Source organism: Protopterus annectens, chromosome 9.part0, assembly GCF_019279795.1.
Source record: "Protopterus annectens isolate FY-2018-M chromosome 9.part0, PAN1.0, whole genome shotgun sequence".
NCBI classification, from domain to species: domain Eukaryota; kingdom Metazoa; phylum Chordata; order Ceratodontiformes; family Protopteridae; genus Protopterus; species Protopterus annectens.
The window spans coordinates 681,090,243-681,103,856 of record NC_056743.1 but is presented as its reverse complement, the minus strand read 5'-3'; the positions used below and the strand labels follow the sequence as shown (position 1 = coordinate 681,103,856).

The window sequence follows — 13,614 nt, the reverse complement described above, 5'->3', positions numbered from 1 at the left end:
ACGTGTGTGTGCGTGTGCATGCGAGTGCGCGTGTGTGTGCGTGTGCATGTGTGTGTGTGTGTGTGTGTGTGTGTGTGTGTGTGTGTGTGTGTGTGTGTGTGTGTGTGTGTGTGTGTGTGTGTGTGTGTGTGTGTGTGTGTATGTGTGTGCACCTGGGCATTTGGTAATAATAAAAATATAATAATAATAATAATAATAATAATGCTGCAGCATCATAGACCATTAATGTGAACTTGATGCTTCTTTCCTAATAAAAACATTTTTGAATCCAAACTGTTACTGTCTGCTACAATCAAATCTTCAGAGATCTTTCATTCTGCTAGCTCCACCTGCAAATTACAAACTATTTCATGAGATATATTAAAACATTCTATATGCATTAATTCTTTACCTTAGCTTAATGATTTACTCAGATTCCACTTATTAACCATTCCAAGCTTAGAATCATTTTTCTGGACAAAAAGACTGCTAATAACACTAAAGATAACTATATGTTTTAAATGGAAGTAATATCAATAAAAAGTACATTACCTTTTGAACAGAAAAAAGCCTTGAAGTCATAACAGTTGTGATTATACCATATGCCTGAAGCTGTAATATAAGCACAGCCTTCCCCACCATTTTTAAAGTGCGCTTCTCCGTCATCCCAACCAAAGTACATGAAATGGTCTGTGTTAGACCAGTGCCACTGCCCTGCTGTTGCATTCCAGTGCAGTCCTATCCAGAAAAAGGAAGGGATGTTTCCTACCTTTTCCAAGATGGCGGTCATGTCTTCCTTACTCTGAATACTGACCAACTCTGTGTAATTTGCTCTGCATATCTTCTGAGCATCTGGCCATGAGTTCAGCTGCTGATTGACAATGTAATGTAGTTTTGCAATGGTTGAAGCCAAAAGTACATCTATGGGTAAATCCAGTGCATTATGAGTTAGTACTGTCAGCAACAGTATTGCAGCTTTCTTACTATCAGTGTCATTAAGCATAAATATTCTGTTTAAGATAAGGGGACAGTTACCATCTAAAGCTAATCAAGAAATTTACCAAATAACAATTAGCACCACAGGAAAATATGCGTTCTTGAGCAAAAGGTAAAGAAATAAAGTCATGTAATAAACGCAGCTCAAGAGCAAAACCATGCAGATAATAATAAACAGCATACAAAATGTCTCTTCAGACCAAATGTAGGCAATATAGCCAACTCGAAAAGATAAACTGCTGTAACGACTTCTTAATAAAAACCAAATCTTTTATTGACAGATATCTTTATATCTTATATATCTTAAGATATATTGATAGATATTATTATCTGCATGGTTTTGCTCTTGAGCTGCGTTTATTACACGACTTTAATCAAGAAATTTCTTAGAGTGAATTACTATACTATGGGAAGGGAATATTTTTAAGCAATATCAATTTCATATCTTGTCAGAGAATTCATGAATAGTGTGACAGGGTTTACAGGCTTTAAGTCTGCATTGCTGCAATCACTAATTATACCAGTCATATGAAGATTGAATCCCACTACTGGTAACAGGTGATATACAAAGGGCAATTGGCATTAAAATGTATGGTAAATATACACTGTTGTTTTAATTAATAGTCATGTTCTACCATATCCGAATGAACTTTACTCTGTATGGGTACAGATACGAGTTACAATAAATGGCTCCCATGATTTCAACCACATGAGAATGAACCCATTTTCTTAAGTGCAAAGTTGTCAATAACTATTGGAAAATATCCAGAAATATTTTCAAATGCACAGGCATGCACACTCACATGCACGCACGTGCGCACATGCACACACGTATGCGTGCCCATACACACACACACACACACACACACACACACACACACACACACACACACACACACACACACACACACACACACACACACACACACACACACACACACACACACACACACACACACACACACACACAAATTCATTGGCTGCAATACCTTCCTTTACAAGCTTATTAACCAACCAAGCAACAAATTACTCTTAACCTTTTAAATAAGCCAACCTCTGGCCTTTGAATTGCACCAGTAGCATAAGCAGCATAACCCTGAATAGATGCCCATAGTTATGTTACCAGTAAAATGCATAAACCCTTAAGTTGTTGTTTGTCTTTCGGCTTTTCCTGGTTAGGGGACGCCACAGCGGAACTCCAGTCCGCTAATGATTGGCAGTAGATTTTCACGAACGCCGAGGTGCCAGCTGGATGTACAAACTTCAACGAAGGCATGCCCATTTACGCATGTCTTTCGAACACCACCCAACCATGGGGAGGACATGCAGCCTCCACACAGAAGGCACTCCCTGCACTCAAGCCGAGAATCAAATGGGAGAACCTCTTGCTGTGAGGCAACAACGCTACCGCTGCACCACTGTGGCATTTGCATAAACCCTTAAGTGAATAAGCAAAACATTAACCAACCACTGCTGAATAATAAAAATATTACCTTGGAATAAATTAGTTAAAGCATTTGTGTAATGGGTCTGATAGACTAGGATAGGATAGAATAGGATAGGATAGGATAGGATAGGGTAGGATAGGATAGGATAGGGTAGGATAGGATAGGATAGGATAGGATAGGATAGGATAGGATAGGATAGGATAGGGTCTGTTGAGGCACTATATGTGAAGCAGAGGTCACCTCTTAGTAGCCTGCTATCTTTACTATTTATCTCCTTACTACTTGCAAAGTAATGCTTAAAATGTTTAATTTTTATTATTGTTCATTGCAAACATGCATTTTGTGTGGAGTTTTTCTCCCCGGATTTCTGCTGAAAATGAGACTTCTGCCCAGTTGGACTTTCCTGGTAAACAAAAGACAATAAATGAATAATGGTGGTCACTCCAGTTGTGACAAGTGTTTGCAGAGGTGCATACCAAGGGGATATTATATTCAATGATCAGCCTGATGAAAAATGAGTACAGTACAATGATCACATCCTTGGAACTAGCTGCCATACCTTTAGATAGAAGTTGTGCACTGAAAAAGGACTTCCTTACAATAGTGGATAGAAGAGGATCAAAGGACTGTCCATCGCCATCATAGTTTCCCAGCTCCATGACTACAGGATCCACTTTCAAGGGTGTGCTGCCAATATGATACTTACAAAGGAAGTCATGCTTGCCCAAGGATACAATTATATTTTTCTTGGCATTTCACTTTAATCCACTGTCTGCCACACCCTATTTGTTTGAGACAGGCTGAGACAGACCCTCTTGGAGGAATTTGATGTCCAATGCGGAGTACATGCACTGAGTTTACAGTCATCTGTAAACTTGCATGGCCATAAACTCTTAGTATTTGTTTGGATCTCCAAGAACTAAATGCCAAGGAGGGGTGGCTGAAGGACTGAATCCTGGGGTACACCACTAGTGACATGTCTTTTGAGAGAGTAGAGCAACCCACCTTAATTGCCCGGTTCTATTTGTGTGCCAATTTGCTATCCAGTGAGTTACCACGGGATTTACATTTAGTTGCAAGAGTTTATCTACAATAGCTGAGTGTGGGATGGTATGGAATACTTTTGTGAGATCTAGATATGTAGTGTGTACTGATTTGCTCTCATTCATTGCTTCAGTAATCTTCTCAAAGAAGTTGACCAGGTTAAGCAGGCAGAATCTGCATTTGATGAATATGAACTGGCATGAGTTGGGAGTTTATAGGTTACCTTTGTACTTATTTATTAATTCCATAATGATCTTTTCCACAGCCTAACAGATGAGTCTGGTCAGGTTTATGGGTCTATAATTACCTGATCCATTGATGCCCCACATTTGTATATGGGGTTGACTGTTACTATCCTCCATTCATTTGGCATGAAGCTGTTTGGAGTCAGATACTGAATAAACTGTGTAAGGGATCTGACAAATCATGCTTCAGGCTGACCAGAAGGCAGCCTGGTATATTATCTGTCCCATAGGAGTAGTGTTCCTGGTCTTGAATAGTGCCTTGAGAACTTCCTCTTAGGAGATTTGAGGAGATGTAGATGCAGGTACATGACTGGGGAATATAAGAGGGGAGGGGGAGTGACGTTTGAACTAAATTTGTCTATTATTAGATTGGCTATGTCCTCAGGGTCTGAGTATGTGATATCATTTACTATTAGCTCTGTGCAGGGCTAGGCATTGTTTCTGAGATTTCTAATGTAAGTGAAGAAGATTTTGTGGTTATCTTTTACCTAGATGATTATTTTTACCTCATATCTTGCTTTAGTTGATTTGATCAGGGTCCGGAGTTCATTGTTAAGCAAGAGCTGTAAAGAAGCATGTTTTGTTTAGTAAGAGTATTATTGGCATCTTGTGAGAAAAATTTATTTTTGTGTGAATGATTTTTTTTCTTTTATTGCACAGCCTATTTATACTAAGGTTCCACCACAAGGATTTATTTTTAAATGTGTCATTGTATTTAATTCTGAGGGGACTGATGTGTCTATGCAGGTATTTACATGTCAATAAAATTTGGCAGTAAGGATTCTGCATAAGCAGCATGGTCGAGATCGAAGGGACTTTTGAATTTAGCCATGAGGTCACTCAGATTTAGTAGATTAACCTTGGCATAATCTCTGAATACTGGGGTATTAGAAGATGTTTGTAGCTTCAGTCTTATGGTGAATGCAGCTGATTTGTGGTCTGATTTGATCAGGGAGGAAGATATTATTGTTGGGGAGAAGAGCTGCCCCATATTGTTAAGAGCCAAGTTAAGGATTTTATTTTCCCTGGTTGGGGTAGACACTAGCTAATCTAGAGAGTTTTTATTTATGAAGTCTAGAAATTTCTGGGCATACATGTTTGAGTAGTATGCATACATTTCTCAGTTAATGGTGGGGTAGTTGAAATGAAGTTGAATTGAAAATAAAACATCCCAAAACACAGAAAATGCTCAGAAAAAATATCTAACAACTAAACTAGAAACAATCTTCTTCTGACTAAAATTGGGGCATCCAACAGTTAGCATCTATGTGTCCCAATAAAGCATTTCATCTGGCCCTCATCATGCATTGCCCCATTTTTGTTTTTGTTGCTTAAGTTGCTCAGGCCAAAGCAGCAATATTCTGACATCATCATAAACTGTTCATAAGAAGACATAATGCATTTTCAAAGTAGTAGTCTTGCTTTAAGCCATCTAGCAATAGCTTGAATGGAGTAGACTACATTTCTGTTTGTACATTGAGATGCTCTCCTTATTGGTTCTTACTTGTAAGATATTGTGAGAGTTAATGAGTTAAAGTGCTATGGTAGAATAAATCAAAGACAAAGGTTACATTCATAAAAGTGAAGAAAGGCATGTTCATCTGAGCTGCTTAGCTTAGCTTAATCATACTTTGGGCATTTCTATTTATCATGTAAAGATATTTGAAACTTTATGTCCCCTCATTTTATAATTTGACTGTTAATATTCTAATATAAAAAATTACATCTTGATAATTAAGGGGTTTAAGGGCTGCCCTTCACTTTTATGAGGCACACAAACAGAACTCAGTGTGACCAGTCAGAAAGATCCTAGTTTAATTCAGAAGTAATCCAGTAATCTGCCAATTTAAAGGAAAAGATATTTCTGACATATTTAATGGTTTAGACTTTTAGGGGATAACACAAGACACATTCCCAAATTATAGGAATTACATAGCTGGTGCCGAAGTAATGACCTCACCCTTAAAATTATTAAATGCTGTAAATCAGACATTGCAAAAAAACATAAATGATGATTACAAATGATAATATCATAAAAAAGACATCATCACCGAAAACTCTTGGGACAGGGGTAAATAATTTCAGCTCTGATCACAGTAGGTCTACAAAGTCAGAAAAATATATTCTGTAGCCCTTCTAATTTGAAAGGGCATGTCTAGTCAATCCAGGGAAATCACTAGACCACATTATACCTCACTGATTGATCCATTATTGAATATAATGTTATATTCTAGAACTTTTGAACAAGCCAAATTAAGCAATTTAGAAAAAATGTAATAATTGCTTATAGTAAAATTGTGAAATTTAGAAAACCTAAATTATTTGAACAGACTTCAGGAGCTAAAGTTATATTATTTTACCAATAACAAATAATTTTAGCCATCACTGTGCAGAAAAAAAAACAAGCAAATGACCAAAGTCTGCAGCATACACTGGAAGTATAAAGAAACCTCCAGTGCCTGTAACACTCAAAGTTCACAGAAAAAAATCTGTAGATCCAAAACATAGTAAACAAATGTTTAATAATCTTCAGTTCATGCTTTATTCATAACTGGAACGTCATCAGAACTGAAGTACAATCAATAAAAACATTTAAATATACAAACCTAATGGTCTTAATCTACTTAATCAACTAATGCACTTCACCATATTTAATTGATCCTAAAATGGACGTTTTATTCTGATACTGTACTAATAAAAACCTCATACTAAGTAAAAAAATAAACAAACAATAAAGTATAAATTAATTACATAATTATACAACAAATGTGCTATGGTTTTGCTGCCCATATTTTCACAATAGCATTTAAAGAATCATGATCATTTAACCCTGGGGCAACAATGTTGTTTAATCTGAGTTGCCATAGTAGCTCTTTGTATTCTAGAATACACTCAAAGGGGCCCCCTGTTTTTCTTATAACTTTTTCTAAAACCGTACATTTAAAAACAAATGTATATCCACACCACAGGTTAACAAATGTTGAAATAAAGCATTATTTAAGTTTTCCTTAATAATATCATAATGTTCATACAGCCTTCTTCTTTAGGGGTGTTCTGTCTTCCTCAAGTAGAAGGACTTACAAATTTGCCATTGTGCCATATAAACAACCCCATGGATTCCACAATTAGCCTCACATCTCAACTATATGTTACATTTCCCCATATATTTAATAGGCCCAGTGTCGGCCCCTAGCATGTATTGGCACTGCATACATTCCCCACAAATTTGGGTGCCAAACATGAGGTCACCATCACTCACTTTCTCAATTCCTTTGCTACCCAACTTGAATTTAGTTACATTTTGAATTTTCGCTAACATCTGTGTTATATGTAAATAAGGGGTTGGAGTCCAAAATTTCAGCTAAACCATCATTTGACTCAAAAATACTCCAATTTCTACAAATCACCCCTTTTATAATGTAAGAATCCACACAAAACCTTAAAATCATGGCTCTATAGATTTTTTTTCTTTGGAATTTGTGTATTGTAAAGGCAATGGAGGGTTCTCTGAGTTTATAGCTTATGCTTTATGTGACAAAGGAGGTACTGCCAGTACAGCTAGCTGGAATTCTGTAAATAATTAGATGTCATTTGTGAATATTAACATAATTTATATAGAAGTATAACAAAAGGAGATACTGCCAGCCCAGCTATCTGGAATTTTGTAAAAAAAAATATATGTCATTTGTGAATATCAACATGATTCATATAAGATATTTGTGTTGCAAGTGTATTAGAGCTATATATCCTATAACATGGTTTGTACAGACATGTGGGCTGAAATGGTATTTTACAAAGTGCTGATTGAAACATATCAACAGTGTACCCTACTAAAATAGAACAGAAATGTACATACATTATTGTAACTGTTTAAATGTATACATTTTAGCAGGGGAAACTGGAATACAAAAGATTAACTTCAGAAAAAATAACTGAATTTAAATTAATTTATGGCCAAGCCATACAAAATATGTCATCTTTCAGTTTCGGTGCAGAAACAGACATAATGTCTGTACTAGGAAGTTTGCTGTATTGTCTTGGAAGTGTTTTATTGTTTTATGAGTTCTAGGATCTGCATAGCTCTGAAGAAAAGCCCTTGTGTATGTATTTTCACAGGTGGATGCTAAATACTGCTAGCTTTCAGCATTGGGGGTTTTACCTGGGATGGAGTCAGATGACAAGAAATTATGTAATTCTGCAAGCTATCCCAGCAGTAATATTTCAGATATTAATTTAAGAAGTCTCTGAAAGAGAGAGACAGAGAGATTGCATTCTATATTCTGTATTTGACCTGATAACATCAAGATTCATTCACCATACATCTGCCTTATTATGAGTAAGTAAGTCTAGGGAACTGTATAATTCTCTTAGATATAGTCAGGACTAGAGCAAAGCTTATTTTAGATGTTTTTCTTTATTTGAGACTGTCCTGCAATGTTGTTTTAAATATTTCCTGTGACTTTGAACTCTGATATCACTGTAAATATATGATTATGTGTTCTTGTTCTTTTATTATTTATTATTAAATATATTTAAAACCTTTTATTGTGGTTGATATTTGAGAGACATATTTAAGTTTTGTGAGTACTTGCATATTTATTTGGTGACACTGTGGGCCACTCCTAACAGCATTGCTCTTCGTCAAACTATCATTTGTATTGATAGTAACATTTCACAGTAAGATTGGATACCCTTTGTTAAGGGCCTTAAAGTAGCCGAAGAAGAGGTGGCTGGTGGCAGTGATAACTACCTTATAGTGTGTGTGTGTGTGTGTGTGTGTGTGTGTGTGTGTGTGTGTGTGTGTGTGTGTGTGTGTGTGTGTGTGTGTGTGTGTGTGTGTGTGTGTGTGTGTGTGTGTGTGTGTGTGTGTGTGTGTGTGTGTGTGTGTATGTAAATCAAACCTCAAAGGGTATGTATGTGTCAGCTACTTGGGCAGGGACACAAAGCACTGGTTGGACAGAGAGGGTGCTGGAGGTCTTGGTTTAGCCACTCAGCTGAGATTTCAACTTTATAGCTGGGCCAGTGGGGAGTCTTATTGAGGATTTGGAGAAAGAGGGAGAAACTAGCCCTGGACTGACTGTGGTCTCTGCGTGCTCTTAAGAGAAATTGCACTTGATCCAAAGAGCTGCATCTGGAAATACTGTCTGTGTATCTGTCATCCTCCCAATGTACATCCCCCACTGTTGTCAGTCATGAGGATTGAGGATCCTTGATTACTGGTCCAGTGGTGGGCCATCACGCTGTGCACTTGGTTATTATTATTTTGCTTACAGGTTACTTGCGGGTGATGTTTCTTAGTCAGTAAGGCAATTTCTATTCTATTTCTATTGAAAAGTCTATGCCTGAAACACACCTATAGAAGAGCTAACAAAAAATTGGATGGCATAGTCATAAAATAAATATCAACAATAGAAAAATGTGGCAGATACATTGCAAAATACCTTCCATGATTATAGGTTCATAGATAAATACTAGGTTAGCTGCCTTTGTAGGTCATTTAAGCCTAGCCAATTCTCCTTTTAAAGGTGAGAATCAAACCCTTTGGGCCAGATCCAATAAAGCCTACATGAAGTGTACACTGTTCTGTAAGAACAGACAACACAGACATAATGCACACCTTCTTTCTCCTAATTTTAATTTTCCTACTGATATTTTTGCAGCTTTAAATGATGACAGGGATTCCTACAGGTTACCACTAAGTGTAGACTACATGTACACTTAATGTAATCTTCCTGAGTGACTAGAAAGCACAAAAAATGTGATAAGAATTTTATTGAATACATATCGTGTACTCATAGTGTACACTTAATGTAGGCTTTATTCAATCCAGCCCTGTATCTTGTGCCTGTGAGGTAAACACCCTAAACATTATGCCAAATGACCCCCAAAACTCATTTGAGCCTCTTCAGGGAATCAAACACTGGTCTTCCTTATAACAAACAATGGATTAATTTATAGAACTCTTGCACTGGCCAAGAATTGAACTCTGGTCAACTGTTTGGAAGGCAACTGTGCTCACCACTATACCACCAAGACTGCATTAAGTTTCCCATTTTAGTCAAAGGAAGGCATTTACTAACTTCTCTCAAAAATTGTCTTGATAGACAGATGAATAGATTAGATAACTAGATATAAATACAGATATTGATATAGCTATTGATATAGATATAGCTATAGCTACACATACAGATAGATAGATATAGATATAGAGATAGATATATATATATATACATATAATGGCATATGGTGCAGCAGGTAGTGCTGCTGCCTCACAGCAAGAGGTTTTCTGGTTTGTTTATTTGTTAAGGTGCCTTCTGTGTGAAGTCTGCATGTCCTCCCTTTGTTCAGGTATGTTTTCTCCAAGTGTTCAGGTTTCCTCCCACATTTGAAAGGCATACAGTAGATGGGTTTTACACTCTAAACTGGCTATAGGAGTGTGTGTGTGTGTGTGTGTGTGTGTGTGTGTGTGTGTGTGTGTGTGTGTGTGTGTGTGTGTGTGTGTGTGTGTGTGGTATGGAAGAAGAATAACCATGGCATGGCTAGGCACCTGGCATTGTGAACATTGGCTGTAGATGATTGTCACTGTTGAAGTGATACCTCAACCCCATGTGCAAAAATTGGAAGAAGGGGTTGTGGATGCATGGGTGGATATAGATATAAATATATAACTATAGGTATAGGAATCAGAAAGTATCAAAATGGGGTTAGAGAAATCAAGCTTCTTGAAGACTAATAGGTCATAACCTTAACAGTTACACCTGTAAACCTACAGAGGCACCAGTAAGCTGTGGAATTCTGCACATTAACATGCTGGGCGGAGCAGTGAAGGGATTATAACTTTACAGAGGAAGTGCCACAGATGTCTGAGTCTGACAAATAATTATACAGCAAAGTATCCCAACGTGCTTTGCACAAATGTCCTCTAGACCTACAAAACAAAATCAATGACTGTTTAACTTTATCATTACAATAGGGTCATCATTTACATTTGCAGACAAACCTCATACCCAGAAATTATATCCACATTCATGGCTGTTTACACTTCAGATGTTTGATTCTGGTAAAAATGTTAGTAGCAATAATACTAATGGCCACAGTAATGTATTTTAAATATGTATCACACAAACACACAATAGCAACATAATGTAATGCATACATGCACACTAGTCCTACAAAGCCAGATTAATGACTGTTTAAATTGAGAAAATGACAAGAAGGTAAGTTACTCACACATTAACAGTCCCCCACCACCAGCTAGTAGTTATATTTATTTTGTGGATTGTGTACACCTCAGATGTCTGACTGTGATAAAAATATAATGGATGCAATAATGTATTTCAACTTTGTTTTACAGGAGGAGTAATCACAGTAATGAATTTCAGCTTTTTTTCATATAAATTAGATTAATCCTACTCTACAGTTTTATCCACAGACAACCGCATTACCAGCAATTGTTTGTGTAAATATCATATGTCTGACTATAATAAAATTAAAACAAATAATAATAATAATAATAATAATAATAATAATAATAACAATAATAATAATAATACTAATAATAAATTAAGGGCCATATTAGTGAATCTGTACCTCACATAAACATAAGTTGCTTACCAGCCAAAGCAATGTATTGAAAGTTTGTTACTTGCATTTGTTCACTGTTGTCATTGCAATAGTTAAAACACAGTGATTCCTCTAAAATACAATAGTCTTTTTCCTGATCCAAAAATCATGCTCAGCACCTTAATGAGTTCAAAAGGGGTCAAGGCAGGTATGCATCTCCTATCTCATATTTTGTGTCAAAACTGAAAAAAAAAATAGCATCCTGCAAGGTTATTTAATGATCGGCCATTCTGAAGCATTTATTAGAATTTGGCTGCCTTTGCAATGACACTTTCATGTGTGGGATAAGTTTAGTATTGCTGTTTTTAGAAACTGCATAATTGTGGCTTACATACTGACAGCAACCATTTCATTCAAGTACTTAATTTGGAGGTTTTTTTTCTTTCTAGGCTTTTACTTCTTATATTTTCTAATGGACAGACAGGGGGATCATATTAAAAAAGTCATGGCTTGGGAAATTATTTATACAGGCTGGAATGCTATGATTCACTTAAGGACAGTGATATATAAAAGTCTCTAAATGAAGCTGTCATGAATAAGTAATAGGTAACTTGTGGTGACTTATACTGATAGCTGATAGATAGTTTACTAAGGCCTTTTTTTGCTGAGTGAGCCATTGTCCCCAGCAACCTGATGTTGTGGTGACATCAGATGAATGAGATTTGCAGCTTGGCCCATGGAATGGCTGGTTCCTTTTATTAAAACTAAAACAAACTATATCTGTAGCTTCTGTAAACAGCTGTAGCTGTTCAGATTGTCTACAGTCAGCATGCAATCTGTTCAGAATTATGACATGCACCATTGTTTTTTTTTAAACTGTTTCACTGAATTTTACAAATACACAAAACAAACATATGATTGTTACATACATTTAAACTTTTGATTTAGTAATTCACCATTGTTCTTGACATGCAACACTAAGCCATATGTGAAATTCAGTGTTCAGTGTTGTTTTTTTTTTTGTTTTGTTTTGTTTTGTTTTTGTTATAATAGCTCGCCTAACTCCAGAACTAAGCAGAAACAGCTTGCAGTGAGTCATAAACTGTTTATAGTTAAACCATATTTATTTGCATTTAGACAAAATTACCCTTTACAGCTAAACACAAACTTCTGAGGGAACCAGAGTTAGAACATGCACATTACTGTTCTGCAAGGGCTTTCTGCAAGCTGTGACTATGACAAAATTATAGGAAGCAGTTCCTTGAAATTGCCCAAATAGAAGTGAAATTGTATGAACATCCTGGTATCTTAGTAAATCTAGATAGGGGGTGTGGTGTTGTATGTTGCACAATGCATAACCTGGACAGTTTCTTTTATTAAAATTAAAATAAATACATTGCTGTATGCAGCAGCATATGTATAATTTTATCTCACAATTCATGCACGTTTCTATCATAATTTGATGTCGCTCTTAGCCTGCACAGTGAGTCATGCATATTATTTAGCACTGTAAATCTTCTTTGCTGAAATGGACAATTAGCTTCAACTGAGCCCCAATCCGTTTACACTCAGCAAAAAAAACTGGGAGAATTGGTATCACCCAAGTTTGTTTGTGCTTTGTCACATTTACCCATTGAGGCTAAACTCATGATTTTCTGAATCCAGTCCTGGGTCTGCTTACTTTTTGAGATGTTTAAAAACCATGTGTTTTTGAGCTAAACTTAATAAAAAAAATCCCCATTCTGCTTTCTTATAGATTCAGTATTGCAATGTATGCCATTTAGAATACTGCTTCTGACAGTTATCTTGCATTATATTATAATTTATACAATCTATCTGTGACTAGACAGTCTTTTGAGCATCAGAATGCTCAGTCCTGCTGTCTAATGTATGAGTCTGTTCAGAAAGAAAAGTTCTTGTAGACACTGGTTCACAAAACAAATAAGATGATTTGCTTACCTGTGATAATAAGGAGTGACAGTGCAGGATTCCTCATATTCAAAGACAGGCTGCAACACATAAAACAGAAAATCACTGTTGCTAAAATGCACTAAAGATTAGTCACTTCACATATTAAAAATATCTAATTATTCCTACTTTTATAATGTTTGCCACATGCAAGAAAACAACTGCAGCAGAAATCTGAACTATGGGTAGTAATACCAGAGAGTTCAAATGTCCTAGAATATTAGTCTTTTAAAGCCATATCCTGATAACAATTAGATTTTAAGATATCTGTGACCAGTGCTAGACTCTATAAAGATGTGTTGCAGAGAAAAGGCAGTCAAATATGAAGTTGACTGAGAGAAGTTTACTTTAGGCATCTGAGGTACATCTGC

General features: G+C 36.2%; 1 protein-coding gene across 1 annotated transcript in view; it reads right to left on the bottom strand.

The window, feature by feature from the left end:
* Window positions 1-13,280, bottom strand: part of LOC122810565 (C-type mannose receptor 2-like) — a 111,144-nt gene extending 97,864 nt beyond the window's left edge. The window contains exons 1-2 of the mRNA XM_044082145.1: window positions 13,235-13,280; window positions 532-900 (exon numbers count right to left, since the gene is read on the bottom strand). Coding sequence (XP_043938080.1) covers window positions 532-900; window positions 13,235-13,271 — 406 coding nt within the window. The 5' untranslated portion in view covers window positions 13,272-13,280. The remainder of the gene's footprint in view (window positions 1-531; window positions 901-13,234) is intronic.
* Window positions 13,281-13,614: the final 334 nt, after the last annotated feature.